The 21,423-nt window shown below is 41.2% G+C and overlaps 1 protein-coding gene across 6 annotated transcripts in view; it reads right to left on the bottom strand.

Moving 5' to 3' along the window:
• ECI2 (enoyl-CoA delta isomerase 2) overlaps window positions 1-19,410 on the bottom strand; it is a 30,834-nt gene extending 11,424 nt beyond the window's left edge. Inside the window, exons 1-7 of one of the 6 annotated variants that reach the window (XM_021387374.1) lie at window positions 19,258-19,410; window positions 8,354-8,528; window positions 6,019-6,058; window positions 5,310-5,442; window positions 4,137-4,380; window positions 1,538-1,706; window positions 157-255 (exon numbers count right to left, since the gene is read on the bottom strand). In XM_021387374.1, the coding sequence (XP_021243049.1) occupies window positions 157-255; window positions 1,538-1,660 (222 nt within the window). In that variant the 5' untranslated portion in view covers window positions 1,661-1,706; window positions 4,137-4,380; window positions 5,310-5,442; ... (1 more) ...; window positions 8,354-8,528; window positions 19,258-19,410. Of the gene's footprint in view, window positions 1-156; window positions 256-1,537; window positions 1,707-4,136; window positions 4,381-5,309; window positions 5,443-6,018; window positions 6,059-8,353; window positions 8,529-9,215; window positions 9,501-10,739; window positions 10,758-19,257 lie in introns of those variants that run through there. The other 5 variants (XM_021387371.1, XM_021387373.1, XM_021387370.1 and 2 more) reach the window with 5 other exon arrangements.

Below are 21,423 nucleotides of genomic sequence, written 5' to 3'. Positions count from 1 at the left end.
CTACGCTTTCACAGTAAAAAAGTAAAATACACCGCAAAACATTTTGGTGTCTGAAGCAAAGTAACTCAACTAACAAGTAGTACGTTCAGAGATCAGACATTCAGACCAGGCACTTCAAGACAGAGCTTAAATAACCGAAATTATAGGTATTGTCACCTGAGACAAATTGCCAAGAGAATTCCATGCATCCCATTTGGCTTTTTTGACAAAGTCCAGCATACCCGGCTTTGGAGAATTGCAGGGACCCTCAGTAGCCTGAAAAGAGGGTGAAAGAAACTCATTTAAACCTCTGATTACAGTGCAGGTACCTTGGTTGAAAGATGATGACTGTTCGGACTGTTATGTGATCAGGATACAGAATTCAATTCAGACTGAAGGCATTTCAGCGGTGAGAAAATATTCAGACAGTTCAGAACGGTTCACATACCCTGAAATTCCCAGTGCCTGCCGTTTCCTATCACCCAGTGCTAGACCTTCAGATGTACCTAACCAATGAGGCATTCATTTCCAAGATGCCCATGCATTTACATTCTCAGTAACCTACCTCAAAATTACGGAATTTTTATATTTAAAAAAATATGAATGTTATGTGAACAAAAAAACTTGTCAGTTATGAGAACAAAGACACCACTGGATAAGATCTATGAAGTTGGATCTCACTTCAAAATTGGCCCTATTATGAGAAAGGGCACTGGATCAGTTGATGTTCAAAGATCCCAGTTATCTCAAAGTATTTTATGATCGGTCTTCCTGAAGAAAAGTACGCTATCGGAGAGATATTTAGAGTGGAAGGTGAGAAAGAAAGGATTTATTTATGAGCTCATTATTATTAATTACTGAAATTTCATGGAGCAATCAGCTGTCTTTAAGTTTATTATTTAAAAGAGCAATTCATTGCCTTCTTCCATATAAGAAGCCATAGTCCATGTTACAGAATTGATCCTGCAGACAATCTTGATCCACAAACGCTTCCCCAGATACCAGCTGCTAGTCTGTAGGGGTACCTGTACTATTTCTACATAGGCCTGCTTCCACACTAGTAAAAAACAACCTTCACTCAGAATCAGCGTGGGGGGAACAGTTTCTTGAATCATTAAAAATAAAAACGAAACTTGCCACACTCACAAAATTAAACCTTCAAATATTTAACGCTACTGTATTATAGGAGCAGCTGACTGACAGTAGATGCAACACATTAAAAGGAAGTATATGACACTTTTTTCCTAGCTGCAAGCAGTTTTCCTGTGGTGCATCAACATATGCACTACATTATATGGAAGGCATCACAACGTTAATGTAATTTGGCTCTAACTCTTTAGATAAAGATTCAAATCTTGGTTTATAAGAAGAAATAATTCTGGTTTCACTCAGAATTCAGGCAAAGCTGAAGGGACCAGCATTTCAAGAATATACTTTGAGCACCTGAAGAAATTGTTAAGACAATACACTGGAACAATGTGTACTTGAAGTATATATTTTACAGTTCCATCCTCTCAGTTTATAAATGCCCCTTATGAAAAAAGTCAACCGAACCGACCTGTTTAAACAAAGCATAGAGCTTCAACTTTGTTTCATTCCCAGGATCGTTTTTCAAATGCTTCAGTTGTTCTTGAGCCTTCTCAAAGTCTTTCTGGCTGACTTGCATGGTGGCCGCAGTCATGTGCAGGTAAACTGATGGACTGCAGACAGGTTGCACTTGCCTGTTACTAAGTGAAAAAACTCCCATTAATTGTTTTCTTTTTAAGACTAGAGGAGAAACAAATATGCTTTTTAAGAGAGATAAAGTAAATGCAAAATATTAAATACTTTTACCCATGCTGATCAAAGTAACAACAAAAAAGCAAGATACCGCAAATTTCAAGAAAGTTGCTTCAGAAGTTTGCTTCAGCTGCAACATAATTAACCTTTGGAAATTAATCACACTAGCTCTCTCTAGAACGTGAAGTGCTCAGTTCAATGCTGACAGTGTACATCTATGCAGTAATATAGCAGATGATGGGATTCAGGCCACTAAACAGCAATAGTGGTAAACTTATGTTTTGCAGTTTCCAGAATAAATCAGAGTCCCACTGGTTATATCTGCGACAAAAATCTAAGAAATACAGAATACCTGTATTATTCATTTTAAATCTCTTTATACAACATCAACAGCTTTATGTGTCTATGAATTAAGAGTACGCAGCCTGTGGTTTTTGCCATCTTTTCAAATTTGTGTGCAATCTAAAGGCCTGGATCCCCAAGGAGGGCAGTGCAGACTAATTTCAAGATGTACTTTAAAAAAGGAATGGCTATAACATAGCACATAGTCATGCAAAAAAAAAAAAAAAAAGAGTTGGCCAGAATATTCTGGGAGAAGAGCTTTCCATCAGAAAAAAGGTAATTCCATGAAAAAAAATAACAAAAAAAAATCCCCAAAATAACAACCCAACCCTGTAATGCATTGTAAATGCAAGCTTACTTCAACAAAGCTTGGGATTAAATGCCGAGTAGTCTAAGAATTTTGACTTATTTCAGCAGAGCAAAAGCATGCTGTCTCTGCCTTTTTTCAGTTAAACAGCAATCAATATACGTAAGTATAGTTACTATTTTAGAACTGTTGACACCGTATGTATCAGTGTTTCTTTTCTATGGCAGTAAAAGCAAAACAAAAAAGTATTCTCCCATTCTTATCTACAGAGATAGCTGTCGTGTTAGAACATCAAAAAAGACAGATTTCATAATCGGTCACACTTGAAAAATTAATGATTACCTCAAACTAATGATTAATCATTAATTTATTAGCATTTCAGTTATAGAATTGTAATTTTAAACCCTACTTGGCAAAAAAATTGCCATTTCATAAGTACCTAGCAAGAATTTCAGAGAAATGGAAAAGTGCTGCCCTCCTGCCAATGAGGATGCTAAAATCATCGTTGTTGCTCTTATTAAATAAAACGCATTTTCTGTTGAAAGCCAAAAAATTGCAGTCAGGGAAGAACGCCAACTGAATGCAATTAATTTTATTACTCCTTTATTTTATGCAGACACAAGGTTTTAATTGTCTTGTAAAAACGTTTGCAAGATCTACAGTTTTTATGTCCTATCACAGTCCTTCTGTATTAATGAAAACTAAGTTTCTGATATTCACTTTCTTGGGGCTGCTGAGTTTGGATGGCAAGAAAGGAAAGAGTATTTGCTGCTATATACAGGAAGCAGTAATCCAAATTAAATGATTTAATGATTAAAAAGAATTCTAGAATATTCTTCAATATCTCGTGCCATTAGAAAGGAAATCTACCCGAATAATACAAAATGGAACAGGCTATCAAAAAAGGCAGCAAGCACGAAAAGTCAGTCTACTTCAAGTGACCAGCTGTAGGCCCTTGTTAGAATAGCGCTGAACCCAGACAAACGTGGGTGAGCCTTCTGCCAGCTGAACCAACACGCAAGCCGACCCGCGTGCTCAGAATACTGTGTCAGAGTTTAATGAGTTTATCCTTTACCACAACGGGAGGCCATCCAGCTAACTCGTACAGCCACGGAACATGACCTTCGCTTTCAGATCCTACTTTGTCAGCCCAGGCAGCGACAATGCTGAAGCGGATGCAATGTTTAAAAATGGAGCTTTGGGTGTACACCACATCTGACAATCCTGACTTCACTACAGCTTGACTATGGACACAGAGTGCTTTAGATATTACGAATAGCCTTTAAGAATCTCTTTAATACACAACAGTGGCCCTATTTTTGCAAACATAAAAGAACAAAAGTTGAGGGGGGGAGAGAGGAGGAAGGCACAGGAGCCAGTCCAAAAATGTGTACACATATATGCTGAGGGTTAAAGGAATTTTGAGTTTGGCTGCACATGAGTATTCCTCCTTACAAAGAACACAAATTGGACAAGTTAGAAGAGGATAAGAAATCAAGGATGAATTTATATATTTTTTTTCAATATAGATTTATATATATATATCTACCTAGCTGGGGAGAAGTGGAACGATCTTACAGTGAATTCAAAGGCAGAGCTACATCTCTTTGCTGCTTTGGTTATACCCAGTTTTACTTCCCAGCAACACTTTTTTGTGTGTGTAAAATACATCATCTACCAACCTTCAATACCCCATCTTTCATTGTTGTATTTTTTTTTTCCTCCTTACCTACTGGTTTGTAATAGGAGACGCAACTTAGCCGTTTATTACAGCGTGGTTATACAACAGCCCACTTCTCTTCAGATCTTTCTTACTGCTTGCAGCTCAGTTCTCTGCAGGATATCTGTGATTCACACAGTTCTTTATGCCTTCTGACCTCAGAGGACACTTATTGGCATCAGTGCCGATCTCAAGATCTCACCTCTGATGATGTTCTCAAGATGCTAAGGCTATGCTGACTGCTACTGTTTCTCTATTAAAATGACAAAGAATGGAAATGCAAAGGAAACATCATTTCACAGTGCACTCATGTTAGGCAAGCCCTCATTGCTTAAAGGGCCGCACAAATAGCAGGAACAGAGCTCCTCGACCCCTCATAGATCCCATGAAGAGCAAGGAGGTGCTTAGGGTTACAAAGATGGAGAAGGGTCTGGAAGGCAATGAGTTGAGGAGTGGCTGTGGTCCCTGGGTTTGTCCATCCCAGAGCAGAGGAGCTGAGGGGAGGCCTCATGGCAGCTGCAGCTCCTCACAAGGAGCAGAGGGGCAGTGCTGAGCTCTGCTCTCTGGTGACAGTGACAGGGCCCAAGGGAGCAGCATGGGGCTCTGTCAGGGGAGGGACAGGCTGAGGGTTAGGGAAAGGTTCTTGGGCATGGAACTAACAGCCCCAAGCTCCTGGAGTTCCATGAGTGTTTGGACAACGCTGTCAGTCATGTGGTCTGATTTTTGGGTGGTTCTGTGCGGAGCCAGGGGTTGGACCTGATGGTCCTTATGGCCCTTCCAACTTGGGATATTCTATAATTCTGTGATTCTATGGCTAACCATCTGCCAGCAACAAACAGCACAGCCCTCACTGAGACCACACAGTGATACAACCCCAAGTAGAGAGACATAGGAGAGGCTGCTCTAGCACAACAAGAGGCAAACTTGCTCCCTCCATCCCCTCCTCCCTGGCTGAAGCACTATATCCTCCTTACTCCATCGGTGAGCAAATCCATATCACCCTTCTGTGGCCTTACTGAAACCACACAAGACTGCTGAAACTACTTATGGCACACAGACAACCTGGAACCTGACCTATAAACCAGCAGTGTTAAAACCTGTGCTTGTTTCAACCCAAGCAGAGAAGATGCCCAGGAAAGGAAATCAAAATGCCTTTTGTCTTCCCCCTTCTCATCTACTCACTGCAAAGATAAATGATTTCCTTTGCAAAGCTGGCCTTCTTTGTGGCCCTGCACTTTCCAAGCAATTAGCTACCAATGCACTTGCTGCAACAATTCACTTTCCTTGTGATGGTGCCCATGAAGAATGATGACTGCTGGAGAGAGAAACAAGGAGTCACAACCCAGCAGAGCAGCCACACAGTCCACAACAAATGCTTCCGTGCCCCTGCAAGGTCATTCAGTTGGTACATTACAAGCTGTCAATTTGGGAAAAAAAAATAAATCCTGATCCTGCCTGAACCTGCAACATCCAGGCTCACAATCATATTGTATATATTCCCTTGCCTCAAACATCTGACTGTTCCCACTCAGGATTTGTATTTTGCAGTTCTGGCTTTCATCCCATTCCCTCTGAACACGTTCCCTCTGACATGTAAGTCAATTACACTGAAAGTAGTTTCTCACTGTTTAAATGATTAGCAAAGATTGCAAAGCCTGTTAAAGAGAGGGCTTCTCATTATACTGCGGTTCTGTCACTTTTTTAAGTACTTCTACACAGATTAAAAATGCCAACTTTTTGTAAAACACTGGCTGCTCACTTTCTAACTTTTAAAGCAACTTAGCAGTTCGCTCATTAAAACACTAAATGGAAACTGAAAGATCTCTTTGCATAAGAAATGCCAGATATGCTCAGCAAAATAAAGAGATGGATTTAGTGAACTCCATCTTACCTTTTCTTAATAAAGGTTTTCTTGTTAATGGTAGCAGTGCCTGGGGAAATAAAGCACAGGCAAAAGCGGTTAAAAATCCTATTAGGATTAAAAGCAGTGAGTGGTGCTAGAAACTCATGGATTTAAAACTGACAGAACCAGAAGATGTTCATTTCACATTCCTGTAATCAGCCTTAGAGAGAGAACGAAGAAAAAAAATAGGAAGTGTTAGGAGACAGAAGTAAGCAGTAGATTACACTGTCATCTGGATGAATCTTAGAACATATATTTAATATAAAATGAGGAGCTCTCTTCTATGTTATATATAACACAATGTATACGATATCTCCTCTTCGCCATGATTGCTATCACAAAGGGCTGCAATCTTTTCATAGAATCATAGAAAAAGATCTAGAAAAGGGAGGGGTACAGGTTCAGACACATGAAGAGATGCAAAGGCAGTGCTCTGCAAGGGCAGAGAAAATAAGTGGTCCACATAGAAAAAGAAATCCAACCCCAGACACTGACTTCTCTTATTTTCTCCCCAAGACTTCGCATCTGCATCTCTGAAAGGAAGACTCAAAACATCAAAAAGAAGCAAAGTATTACCATTAGCTCTCTTGGTAACTAGGAAAATAAGGCTACTGTTCTCCTTATTCACTTACAGTACTTTCTGTACATGATAAGTTGTAAAATTGTACTTCACTTTATTTTGCTGAGCAAGAGGAAACTACTGTCTATTCTGTTAACATGAAAATCATTACGTATTTTAATCTGGAGGTTGCCTAAGTCACCATTCATCCTGCCATTTGCTATTTACTACTGAACCCAAGCAGGTATTTACCCGTACAGTAACATAATATTAAGTATAAATCTGAACATAGCCCAAGCACTTACGTAGCAACATAAGAACTTTCTCTATGTAACTGAATGCAGACAGGGCTAATTTGCTGTAATTCTAAGTTCTCCAAGTCTTCTCTTACTACAGGCTACCTAGAACTGAGCTGGGCAAAGCAGCCGCACCTGCCAGAGCTAAACCAGCAGAGGGCTGTTGGAGAAATCACTCCTCATCCACTGCTGGAGAAAAAAAAAATAGGAGTGTTGAAATGTTGTGTGCAGGGGGAGGGTTAATACAGAAATTCTATGTGAAGGTTCATAGAATCATTAAGGCTGACAAAACATCTCTAAGATCACCTAGTCCAACTGTTCACCTGCCACCACCATGCCCACTAAATCACGTCCCCCAACACCACATCTCTATGTTTCTTGAACAGGGACAGTGAATCCACCACGTCCCCAGGGCAGCCCATTCCTGCGCCTCACCCCTTTCTCAGAGAAGAATTTTTTTCTAAAATCCAACCTGAACCTTCCTTGGCACAACTTAAGGCCATTATTTCTCATCCTAACACTCATTACCTTGGAAAAGGGGCCAATTCCCATCTTGCCACAACTTCCTTTCAGGGGGGTGTAGTGAGCAATAAGGGCTTCACTGAGCTTCCTCTTCTCCAGACTAAACAATCCCAGTCCCCTCAACTGCTGCTCAGAAGACTTGTGCTGCAGAACCCTCACAGCTTCACTGCCCTTCTCTGGGCATTCTCCAGGACCTCAGTGCCTTTCTTGTAGTGAGGGGCCCAACACTGAACACAGTACTTGAGGTTCTTCTAGTTGTAGGAGGATAGAAACCCTCTTTGTCATCCTGTTACAGGCTTCTACGTACACTATTTTTTGTCATACACTCTTCAACCTTTTTTTCTTCCTTTTTTCCTCCCCCTTGATATTACTTTGTTGATCTACACTTGACAGGCTTTTGTGCTAATATAATCTCATAACTTCCATTGTTAACTCCTAGATGTTCTTATGCTGGGAAATGTGGAGTTACCATATGAACATCTTTCCTCGCAGCTTCCGTCATCTGGAAAAAGTCTGTCTGCTTCCACAGCTACACTGTGTAAAAACTTCCGCTTCCCCCCTCATTTGTATGCATCCCTGTCAAGATCCTCTGCTACCAGTTAAAGGGAAAACGATTCAGAGCAGAGACCCATGAAATTCAGCTTTCATTCAGAAGATGGAGAAGCAGAAACTGCCTGAAACAATTCTGCCTGTTCAAATTTCAGCAACTAGCATGTTTTCTAGTATCTAGCAACTAAGAAGAAGGAAATACAGCTAAATGAGTTGCTCCTTTGAGGGGAAAAAAAAAAAAAGACCCTTTTCATGACACCAGCTTTTATACCTTGCTCACAACCAAAAAGCCAACTCACCAGCAGTAATCCCTGCATGTAGAAAAACCTGCATTTTTTCCATGGAAATTCATAGGCTCTCTCTGCGAGCCTTCAGTTAAGCCCTGTGTTGCTCTCACCTGCTAGTATGCACCACGGCAGTAGGTTAGTAGTAATGCAAGTCAAGTAGGTTGCAGCAGGTTAGCAGTCAGTTAACAGCCGGTTGGAGTTGGTTGATTTCTCCCTTCAGTGTGAACCAGTGGACAGCTGCACCAGGTAAAGCTATGCTGCTGCTCCCCAGGCTCCTGCACAGATCTGTTGGAACAAACTCTTTACTTCTTCAGTCAAAAACCAGTAGCCTAAGAAAGGCTTATCAACACCGAAGTTACTCTCTTGAAATCAAATCATTTGGTTTCCTTGGTTTTATTATACAAGGTTTTATTAATCATCATTGTGACAATATAGACTTGTGATGACTCAGTAGGCAGGACTCAAGTTCAGTTTTCCTTAAAAAACATTTAAACAAACATACAAACAACCTTTCCCTCCCTGTTCCACCAGCACAGTCCTTGGTAATCCTCCATTATATTGTGGTTAACTTGGAATAATTAAGATTTATTACTGTCACATAATAGGGATACTTCCAGTGTTCTGGTATTTCCCATACATCTAGCTAGCAGGAAAGATCAGCGCAAATTCTCTACAACCAATTCACTTACTGCTGTTTTAATACACAGAAAGAAACAGAAGCCAAATTATTTCCTCCTTTACATTAGAGCATTTCAATAGTTGTTCTAAACACAAGTTTGGTGTACAAATCCTTACCGGCTTTCAACTTTTAGACTCCAACATTATTTTGACATAGAAAAACTAGAAGATAATGATGTGTCTGCTGGCAAATTGAAGTGCTGAATCACTGTTGTTTAGTGTAAGTGGCTCAGCTGCACTTGCCAGCTTTTTTTCAGTCGTAAAGAATAGCTAAGAATCAAAGCTCTAGATTACCATTCACTAAGATCTGAAACGGGCTGTTCTTCATTCTCTGTGCAGACACAGTTAATATTCTCTCATCACAGCTGCTGGGGAGGAAGGAGGCAGCAACGGGGATAATCTGAAGTCTCTAAGAGTTCTTTTTCTCTCCAGAAGACTTTAAGATAACTGGATGCGGTGAATGAGACAGAAACAGCAGAGGATTTCCTGTACATCCCCAGTTCGTAGAATCATAGATATAATTCACATAAGACATCTCTCCCAGCAGAAAGATTTACAGACACATCTTCCAAAACACATCTGGAAGTCAAAAATATAAACACTAGCAAAAGAATACAAAGCTGCGATACTCACCCACGTGACATTTGGTGAGAAACAAAGTTTATTTGGAGACCAGTGAACTCAAACAGGCCCTTTGTACATCCAAGGTGACTTTCTAAACACTCAGGAACAAATACCCAAAATAATTTCGCTGCTAATGGAGAGAAGAAAAAGCTATTTTTTATTTGGCTGCTGGGGACAAATCTTGCTGACTGTGTGGAGATAAAGGCAGCGTGCTCACTGGTGTTAATGGCTTTTGGCCGAGGCAGCTTGGTTTCTGACAAGGGCACGGCCAACTACTGGAGCATTAGAAAATCCACTGACACTGCTGCAAGTTCAGCTGAGCCAGTGAATGAAGGCAAATGATCTGTTTGAAGCTTACTTTCCCACACGAATCCCTGACACCTAGATACAGTAAGAACAGTCACAAAGATTACTGAATGAACTCTATGAAAGTAATGAGGCTGTATTCAGTCACAGCAGAATTTACAGCTTATCAATGAATAACTATTTTATTGCAAAGTCTTACCAGTTTCCAACTGATCAATTGCTGCTTAGACACCCTCTGTAATATTTTCCTTGTTCTTTGTTTCATCAGAGAACCTGAGGAGCTTGTAGATGTTACACATTACTAATTCTTACGTTCAAATTAAAACACTGAGAATGTTAGTCACTTTTAGAAATGAAAATTGCATACACTCCAAGTGAGTTCAGTTCCTGTCCCATTAGATCCTCATAAAAGGCTTAAATCACAGCACTTAGAAGGCTGCACCCACAGCAGGAGCTCCCAAGACAGAGGTCATAAGCTCACACTGGATCTTGGCAGTAACTGGTGGGGATGCAATATGCAGAGACATATTGGTTTGCGCTATCAGCATGGAGATTACAGAAAACTGCTGGTCTGGGAAAGTAGCTGACAGCCAAAATAGCTTGGAAGTTGCTATACTGATGTGCTTGAAGCTCTGAGCATTTTACAAGCACATCTATCACGGTATAAAATGGTAGCACATCTGAAACAAAAAATCATACACTGTTTTAATACCACACAATGAATCTAACTCAAGAAATCTTCTCCAATCCAAGTTAAATACGGAATCCCTGCCATGCAGCACTGGTGAGGCCCAGCTTAAATCACTGGGTCCAGTCCTCTGCACATGAGAGATGGAGCGAATGGAGAGCCCAGCAAAGGGCCACAAAGCTGATTAAGGGACAACTCACCGTATGGCTTCCTACTCCAACCTAACCTTATCTTCTGCACAGGAACAAGATCACTGGGGGGAAAAAACAAAAAGGGGAGGTGGAATACAAAGAAAAAAAGTGGGGGCGAGAAAAAGAAGAGAGCAGAGAAAAAGTGCTTTCCACCAGGGGAATCAGATACCAACAGATGGCACTTCTGTGAGCAGCTTACAAGGACTCTGCCATATTCAGAAAGCAGAAAGGTGGATGCTGATTTTTTTTGGCGGGGTCTGGAGGTGTTGGAGGTTGGTTGATCGATTTTAAATACGGCATTGCACAACCACAGTCATAAAGCTACCATGAACTACGTAGTCTGACAGCAGGAAGGGCAAAGTTGTTTACTTGTTTTTAAACCAACACGGCGATAATTTCTATTTAATGGCTGAGACTTTAAAAGAGACTTTAACCACTAACTAGACCACAGAAATTTCCACTTGGAGTACTCCATGCTATCAATTGAAGAGGCAGCTATCACACATATAAACAAAGCGACATAACAAAACATTACACAAATTCTTTGTATTTCAGCAAAAATGCAATCCATCCTCACACTGAATTTACTGCTGTCTAGTTCTATCACACTTTTTGTATGCATTCCGGCCAACAAGAAAGCCTGAACCTCGTGAACAAAACAATAATACTTACGTTCTGTCTGTATCTGGTTAACCTGCATTACTTAGGACTGGTCATATTAAAACCAGTAATTGATAAAATACTACTCTGACAATTGTAAGAGTGATTGATCTTTGTTTCATATCGCTGCTTTCAGTGTGAAAAGTCTACCATCAGGGTAATTTAAGAACCAGGATGTTGGCATATTACGAAGTCGCTTCATTTTGCTTTTACATGTTTGTTAATCACCGGCAGACGTCCTCAAAGCTGAGCAGACAGCATTGCTTACTCAGTGACTTAAAGCCTGAATGTTGAAGGAAGAAAGAAGTCTACCAGAACCCATTCCAAGAGGGTGTTTCCATCCTCTTTTCTGGTAGGGTGTGTAGCACTCAATTATTTGACAATGACTTCTGTTTCTCTGTGAGATAAAGGATGCTTTAAAAAAAACCTTAAAAGTCTTAGCTCATAGTTTTTGCTGGATTGCTGATTACAGTCTAAATTTTATTATAATGAACTTCCAGGGAACCTGAACGAGGCTCACTGTAATCAGTGTGATCATCACAATAGAAAGGCTCGGTCATTTACTACATCAGAATAATGAAGAAACATCCAATCTGAACTGAATATCAATATAACTGATATTTAGACAGACTAGTTTTAGGCAGATTACTACACAATGATAAACATTCACCTTTTTTCTTTTAAAATAGAACAGTCAGGAAATAGGAAAAATATATATATATACTGAATAAAATGGATAAGAGTAGAGTTCAACATAACCAGTTCAATCTTCCACATGTGCTCACTCTAATAGATGACTGCAAGTGAAACACCTGGGGTTTACTTCAGCATTATTATAAGCAGAGGGTAGCTGTAAACCAGGCTCATTTTAGTGACTTACATCTGCATATCAATCGCACCATAATTTGCACAGTGAATTCTGAATTCTCAACATTTAAGAAAATATATAATAATTTTGTTAGAAACAGACCAATTGCTGTGAGAACCTTTACAGAAGCATAGCTTGCTTGCTCTTCGCTAGGTCGCAGTTGTAGACAAAATGTAACTTGCTTGAGAGGAACACAAGGGAAGAGAAATAGGTAGCTTCTTAGATTGTACTGTACAAAGATAGTATCTTCTGGCCTGACAAAAGCTCAAAAGTCACTCCCAGCACCATGTAAAAAAGAAAAAATATGATTCATTTGAAATTTTAATTACATTCCCCTCAAGAAACTCCCTGCTAACTGCTGATGGTGAGAGAAAACTTAAAAGGAAACCATGGTCGCTCATGTCAAGCGGGAGTTACTTGACTCCTCTTTGGAAGGAATGGCTGTTTAAACCTAAAAAAAAAATCCAGGGACAAAAAAAGGCAGTTAACTACCACCTTATTTGCATTGACATTACCAGATTCTTTTGAACTCCCAGTAATCACTGAGTGAAGAGTCAAAACCAACAAGGTCATACTGACTTTAATGAATTACTGCTTCAGAGCAAATTAACAACAGAATGTCCTGTCCAGCCCATCTTCAAAACTTCCAGGCATCTTGGCTTTCCATTAACGGTTCAACAAAACTGTTTAGCAGGATGCTTAAATAGGGACTTAGTTTATGGAGATGCTTTTCTGGACAATTGCTCAGTTTCACTGCTGTCAATGCCACGCTTGGGTCAGGGCGAAAAGGACCTGAAGTAAGACCAGCCAGCAAGAAAGCAAGCAGGAAGAAGCAATAGTATCCAAACAGAGCCATGAAAGTTCGCATGGCCATACTCAACTGCAGCTTTCTGAATGGGATTTACAAAAAGGAGTGGGCACTGCCTACTACAGTGACATAAGGGAGACTCCCTCTGAGGCCAATGAGCAATCTGTGGCTAAGCCTGGAAGACAGAAACGGCACTGAAAAAGGATGCCACCACGCTGACTGGTCACCTGCAGGATGGCAACAGCCTCAGAGAGGTTTTCTGCAAGGCAAGGCTTGTACCTGCTCTGGGTGTGCCAATGCCTGTAATTAGCCCCAAATGCAGAAAGACTCCAGAGCAAGGCCATTTGGTGAAGACAACAGCAACAATCTCATAGCCACAAGAGATTAGTTCTTCCTCCACTCTCACTGGAAGAGTTTACTCATAACACACATAGTCCCAGGTAAAGACAAAAACCCCAGACCTCTACCCAGAACTTTACATCTGTCTGCCTTAACAAACACAGTGGAAGGGAGAGCAGTAAGAAATTTAAGTCCCTTACTTAGCAAGAAAACAGAAAGAGATTGCAGAAAGAGAAGAGATGACACCTAAGTTACTGATGAAAGGACAGGTTTCAAAGGTTATAATATCCTGCCTTGCTAAAAACGTATCAAAGGGCCATTCATATAATGACCAATGAATGTAATTATGCTTTCAAATACAGGACAAGCAATTCAGAGAGCAGGTTTGGTTAATTTCCAGACAGAAGTAGAAAATGGCTGCAGAGACCGAGTAACGACTGTTGTGTGTTGTGCTGGGACCTTGTGTTGAGCTCCTGCTGTGTGGGTGGGCTGGAAACCTGGAGATGCCCAGTCACAAGATAGAGCTGGGAAGCCAAACACAGACTTTGGACACTGTCCAAGAGCCAGGGTGGAAGTGAACTCTAGCCCTTAAGTCTGCTGCCTGCCAAGCTGAAGAGCAGATACTGTAGTAAAAGTAGATTTACTGGAAGGAAGAAGTATTCCAGGCACACACAAAGATCACAGAGGCCAAATAAGCAAGGAAAAGCCAACAGCTAACAAGAAAATTAACTATTTTTCAGTCCACCTTATTTGAAATGCTCGTGTTTAATAGCATTTCTTTGAAAAAGGTTCTTCATTGTTGCTGAGAACTAAAAGAGCAGTTCATGGAAAGCTGTTTTTGATGGGACCTGACCTCTTTTGAAGATGCTGGGAGTACTGTGCCAAGAAACAAGCTAGGATGTTGGGGTGTGTCTACATCACTGTCTTAGTTTAGATGAGCAGAATGTTGCTGGAGAAAATCCCTAGATTATTTCCAGTTCCTCTCCCCTGGTTTCTGTTGCGGACCTGTCTCACACGTACATGTTAGATTCCTCCTAGATTAAACAAACTCATGAGATGTCCACTGACTGTTAATGGGCACTCAGTGCTAGGACCATACTACAACTAGTATGAAGTAAACCCTCAAAACGAGGCCAGCATGGACACAGGCTTCCCACCAACAAACGTTCTGCTCCTACTAGTCTAACCAGCAGCAAATGCAGATACAGCCCACCTCACAGCAGTGGAGTTGTGGAGCCTCCAATCCTAAACAGCCGAAAGTACAAACTGCTGGATGGATACAGCCTCACGTTCTGAGCACAACTTTGTGTCAGCCTCCCCCTCTCAGAAAAATGCATATCGGAACAATAACATAATGAGAAAGGACAAGAAGTGAGCACGTAGCAGATCTTGCCTATGGAGTTCACAACTCTGTATCTGGAGGAATTACAAATGTCCTGTTAAAAACACAATGAAGTAAGAAGGATTCTTGTGTTTTGCCCTTGTGTTTCCACGAATATTCTAAAGATACGTCTCTTTTTTGTCCTACTGTCTTCGATACAAATCTGACAGCATACGCATCTAGTCTTTCCAATGCATCTTTTTTCCGTATTACTAAAAGCATTAAATCATTATTATTAATGTTTTAATTACATGACAGTCTAATCATAGAATTGCTCAGGTTGGAAAAGACCTTCAAGATCATCAAGTCCAGCCGCAACCTAACCATACTACCCTAACTCTAACAACCCACCACTAAATCATGTCCCCGAGCACCACATCCAAACGGTTTTTAAACACACTCAGGGATGGTGACTCAACCACCTCCCTGGGGAGCCTGTTCCAGTGCTTAACAACCCCTTCTCTAAAGAAGTTTTTCCTGATATCCAACCTAAACCTCCCCTGGCGCAACTTGAGGCCATTTCCCCTTGTCCTGTCACCAGTGAGAAGAGACCAACCCCGCTCTCGCTGCAGTCACCCTTTGTATTGTATTTGAAGAGAGCAATGAGGTCTCCCCTCAGCCTCCTCTTCCCCAGACTAAACAGCCCCAGTTCCTTTAGTCGCTCCTCGTAGGGCATATTCTCCAAGACCCTCGCAAGTCTTGTTGCCCTAATAATGCGTAGCAGTCCATTTTCCTTTGTTACCCAATTCAGAATTCCTTTCCTCCCCTCTCGTTGCAACAGCTTTGCTTATTAAGTTAATAATATTTACCTGCAGAAAACTTGCCTAAAGGGGATGTCTTTGTCTTTTTTTTTTTTTTTTAACTGAAGGTAGAAGTCATGTTGATCACACAATTTGCATTCTTTTTGTTTCTCCCTGTATCTTAAGATGTTTGTGTACATACTTCAAGGAATCTCTCACAAAACTTGGGGAGAAAAATACTGCAACTGAATGCCCAGACTGCACAACTGACTGCAGTTTCCTTGCCAAGATGCACTCATTCCTAACTGACATACATATATACCTGAGAAAAAGCGTTTCACTCATGAGAATGTGCATTCCAGCAGTTGAATTTGCATGTTGTAACAACCAGAGCATCACAGGTCTTGAACCTATTGATATAATGATGCCTGCTTCGCTATTCTACTTTTAAACTTGCTTACCCAGTATACTTAACACACTAAATGCTTACTTCTCTAAATATTTATTACGCCATTTTTGATAGCAAGAGGAAATTGTACAAACTGACTTATTTTCAGACTCTTTTTCACCATTATCAATTAAAACCAAGCGTCAGTCTTGAAAGTTCAAGTCTGTTAGCAAGTCAAGTCAAGTTCTGCTTCATACAGCTGAACTAACTCTGAAGATGGAGTTGCCACAATGCACGCGACTGCATGTGACATTTTGTTTGGAAACAACATAAAAGAGATATGTAATAAAGGCACAATACAGGCAACATTACATCATTATTTGAAAAGCTGTGCTAAGAGTACTCTCAGCAGGGAGCCTTAATTAGCTGGATGCACATTTATGTTCATTTTTGTGGGACTGGCAAAGGAGGAACAAGAAAAACACCAAATGAGGTATTCCTCTGCATATTTCAGCACAGTTTTAGGTACGTTACCCCCAGCCTGACAGCTTATTTGGAAAGTAAACAATTGCCTAAGGAGACAGAAAAATGAATATATATATCCTGTCAGATGAAGACATCAAATGCAGTAATCCCACATTCGCTGTGGTCAAGCACCTAAACTGAAAGCATCTGAATTTTTAAAGGAAAGTGACCTCCCTCATCTTATGATGAAAGCTACATCTCATCTTGTCCATTAACCACGTACATACAATTCAAAGAGAAAACGACTCAAGTTCATCAGATGGCACACACAGATGGGCACCTAATAACTGGCCTTGCCGGGTGAGAGATAGGACTGCTTAGAACGGAGGCAATGGCAAGCATTTGAAGGCACAGCTTGACTAAAAGCTTTTGAGCAACAATGGGAAATAGTTTAAATTCAGACATCTCCATATCTCGTAAGGACATCTAGACCTCAGTTTTGGACTCATACCACATCTGTTAAACTTTCAGTTTTCACGCATTCTAGAAATGTCAGCTTGCAACAGGTAAGGACTCTGAACTGAAAATTCAAAAGCACTATTATTTGGCCCAATCTTGCTCCTACAAGCCAAGCATGTATATTTGCACTGAAATCCTCATTAAATTGCTTCATACAAAACTGCTCTGCTTGTGGTGAAGGTGCAGCCGAGCTCCAAAACCTGCAAATATGATAATGTAAGTAGGAAGTGGCTTCAGGAGGTTACCTGCTCCTGAGATGACCTCAGAACAGGGACAGCTTTGAGATGACAGCAGGTTGCCCAAGGCCTTGTTCAGCTGGGCTCAATAATTCTGGGAGGAGATGTTCCACAGCTTCCTGGCACTGAGATAGTCTACTTGTCGGGAAATAGTCCAAAATCTTTTAAAAGAAAATGTATAGAGAATCAAATCATGTCCAAACATGTGCAGGTTTTAAGGTGTTTACATTAATAACTACAACAAGGACTCCTTCTTTAGTTGTGATGGGAGTGACATTTTTCTCTGAGCCACACATTGGACAGGGCTTACACAACAACTGATCAATGACACTGCCTGCACCAGAGCCTCTGCTTTTCCTCTCAGCCTTGGCTCCTTTCTCTTCTGGCAGCAGGACTGCCAACACACAGCTGCTCAGCACTTGCAATATTTAAATTTTGTTCTGTTTTTAAACTAATACACCCGAAAGATGCCACCAAACTGGACAAGAGGCAACTCTTAAAAGGACATAGTAGAAGCAAAGTTAGATTACTGTTCAGAAACATGATGAGCACTTTTAATGAAGTATTTCTTAAGTTGATTCAAAGTTTTTCAATATACTAAGAAGACGAAATATTGTTTCTGAGTGTAGTGTTTACACATTTGAAATCTGAATCAAAAATAAAAATACTGAGGTATGGAGGATGTGAGCGTGAAGAGGTGGCAGTGAAAAAGCAAAACCAGCAAAAGTTAACTTTTGTATTTGTATATGTGTACATATGTTCATGGAAGGAAAGCCATAAGATTCCATATATATATGAACACATGCACAAACATACACATACAAGAAGTTAAAAAAAAAAAAATCAGCCACTGAAATGGTGAACAATCTCCCTCTGAATTACCAATTCCAGTGCCTCCCTCTTCAAAGGGTAAGTTTGCCTCATCTCTGAGACCTTCATGGCTGATTTAAAGACAGAAACTGAGAAATAAAGTGTTCTGAAATAAAAGCAGGATGGATTAGAAGTGGTAAATCCAGCTGAGCTCTGCATAAGCTATCAGTTAGAAAAAGATACTTAATATTGCTGGGAAGGTCATAGGTGTGCTCTGACAATTCAGGGCCAAAGAAAACACCTATTGCTTACCTTTGGTTGTGGTTAGGGTGAAATGGACCTGAAGTAAGTGGTTCTGTTTTATAGCTTGATGCAAGGTCTGAAGGTGAATTTGGACCTCTTACCACTACTGGAGCTGTGGTGCTGCTCAAGAATGTGAGTCATTGTTTTATTACCAGCAATGGTACTTCATCATGCTGAAGAACTGTGCCAAAGGTTAAGAACAGCTGAACTGCCATCCAAGCTGACACAACTGCAACAGCGCTACTGCTTGGTGTTAAACAGTGTTTTATTTTTGAAAAGAAGGATCCATCCTCTATACGAATGTTCAAAGCCTTTCATGTTAGAAGCATGTCTGAAGCGTTCCTAAACCATCACATCAACTGCCAGATGCACAAGTAAAAGAGCAGATCAAAGTAGAGCAAACTGAACACTGCTCTCAAGAGCTCCTAGTCACATCTGATGTCATACAATCATAGAACTGTCAAGGCTGGAAAATGAGCACTGAGCTCATCTAGTCCGACCACCAACCCACCCCAACCACGTCCCTCAGTGCCACATCCACGCGGTTCCTGAACACCTTCAGGGATGGTGACTCCACCACCTCCCATGCCATCTGTACCCAAAGTCAGACTAAAAGAACTCTCTCAGAGTTTTTACACAGATGTAGGTCAAGGAAGTTGAGTCCAAGCCTCTGCCTTGTGCTATTCTCACGGTACGATTCAGAATGCAAGTTACACCTATAACTAGGTTCTGAAGCCTCACCACCTTTAAGGCCTGAGGAATTAAGGATCAGATATCAGCGCCCCATCATCGAGCTCGGAGCGGGCAGGCACCCGGGCGGCACGGCTCGAGGAGGGGCTGCAGCGGGACGCGCGCTCTCGCGACCGGCCCCGGCCCCGGCCCCGGCCCCGCCAAAGGCCTCTCGAGCTCCCGCCCACAGCAGCCCCGAGGGGCACAGGCGGCTGGGGAGCGGGGACCTGTCGCGGCCGCCCTTCCTCGAGGCAGAACAAGGGAAAGTGGTGCAGACTCACCTTATCTCGCAGACACTTCGCCAGAACAAGCTCCGGACAGAGGTTAGTGCCGAAGCCGCCATGACAAAAGGGCGGGCGGACAAGCGGCCCGGGAGGAGCCGGAAAGCACCGCCCCGCTCCCTCCCTCAGCACCGGGAGGGCGCCGCCCCCAGCGCGCTGCGGAGCGCAAGCCGAGAGTGGTTTAGCACCTGCGGGCGGGAGGTGATCTTACACGGAGCCCCGGGGCTGTGCCTTGGTGTTCTGTGGCGCTCTGGGGTGAAATGGTGACGGTAGAAAATGTGCTTCTTAAAAAAAGAAAAGAAAAGAAAAAAAAAAAGGCCGTGGTGTTGTGGTGTGCATCCTGTCAGCTGCCGTGTTTGTGCTGCAGGTGCAGCAATCTCTGTGTGAAAAATCGTGAATGTGAAACCATAAATCCCAATGGCTGAAAGTCAGGGACACAAATCACTAATAGTAATAATAAAAGGTAATGCATGAAGGCTTAATGTGCTTCCAGTACCACAGGAGGGTTGGCGTGGTGCAAAGGTGGGCAAAATGGTAGTCTCCATCTGATTGACTTAAAGACAAAATAATATTTATTGTTAAGGTCACAAGGCATTAGTATTTATTGTTGTTTTGTTCTTTCAGCTTCAGCTCCTGACAGTACACTAAACTTTTCCTTGGCGAAAGATGTATGTGTTCTGCCAGGTGCTGGAAATACTGTCTCAACTTGGAGATTCAGTTCTGCAAATCCCTTTTCAAAACACATCCAATAAAGTCATTTGTTAGTCTTGATTGTTTTTTTTTTCTCCCAAAAGTTAATGTGTTTAAGAGTTTGAGTTGTTCCTCAAGGACAAATGTTTCAAAGCCATTAATGAAGTGTGGGGTTCTCATTTATTCTAATTATAATTTATTATAATCATTTATTATAATCTCATTTGATTACAGTTTTCCAAAAGCATACATAACCATTAGATCATTAAATTAAAATGTTACAAACAGGACTAGCAGTCAGGATGTCGCTTTTTTCCTCATGTTGCCAAGGATGTGATGTGTGACCCTGGTCAAATCATGCAGGTGACTTTTTCTAACATAGCCTCGGATTTCAGGATTGGTGTTCTGTTTTTTGAAGTTGATAGCCCTTGAGTTTCATTTAGAATTAAAGATCTGAAGACCTAGCATTTTTCAAATTCAGATGCAACCTTTGCTGGCTTGCATCTCAAGCTGTTCTACCTGAAACAGCAATTTATTTGGGTTTTAACCTCTCAATGAAAAATTTCTATGCTACACAGGACTGTAAGGTGAAATTCATGTTTGTAGAAGACCTTGCAAGCACCCTTCCAAAGATTATGTGGTACATGATATTGATAATATATATCCTTACTTCACTCTAGTGGTTCCTACAGGATGTCCATGCCATAGAAGCTCCTTTGCCAGGCCACCCTCTTAGGAAGTGTTGCAAGGAGGCTGTTGCATCTCTCTGCAACATATGGTTCAGTTTGGATATTTGGCAAAATTTCTTCTCAGAAAGAGTGGTGAGGCATTGGAACAGACTGCTGAGGGATGTGGTAGAGTCCCCATCCGTGGAGGTGTTCAAGAAACATGGAGATGTGGCAGTTGGGGACATGGTTTAGTGGGCATGATGGTGATGGGTTGATAGCTGGACTTGATAATCATAGAGGTCTTTTCCAACCTTAACGATAATTCTGTGATTCCAGTCAAGAAGAACTAATGGTTTTTAAGTATGTACCTCATTAGACAAAGGCAGGATGTTGAGTGTATAAACTATGGGCTAAATTTTGCTGTAAGGTTTGGGAATGAGGCTTTCTGTGAATAAGGAGAATTTGGCTCTAAAATACCAACATTTCTTTTGCCAAATAAGAACACCTTTTTTACTGAAGGCTTGTCCATGCAACAGTTTTAATCTTGTAGTTTGAAATGGCCAGAAAAATCATTACTGAAATGTAATATAATGAAGTTCAGTTCAAAGTTTACTGTAGTCGCACTGTTGCAGTGAGACTAGAGAGGACTCCTTGGAGAACTCATTTGGTAAGCTGCTCCAGATTTACTGTTTGACAAACAAGTCTCTAATGATGGTGCCTTCTCTAGCACAGTACTGTTAATTGTAAGATGGAGGGTTTTTCCTAGCTGCTCTTTTATCCTTCCATAAAATTCTAATGCTCTTTAGTT

This window comes from Numida meleagris, chromosome 2, assembly GCF_002078875.1.
Source record: "Numida meleagris isolate 19003 breed g44 Domestic line chromosome 2, NumMel1.0, whole genome shotgun sequence".
NCBI classification, from domain to species: domain Eukaryota; kingdom Metazoa; phylum Chordata; class Aves; order Galliformes; family Numididae; genus Numida; species Numida meleagris.
The sequence above is the reverse complement of the archived record's forward strand: the minus strand, read 5'-3'. Positions and strand labels throughout refer to the sequence as shown.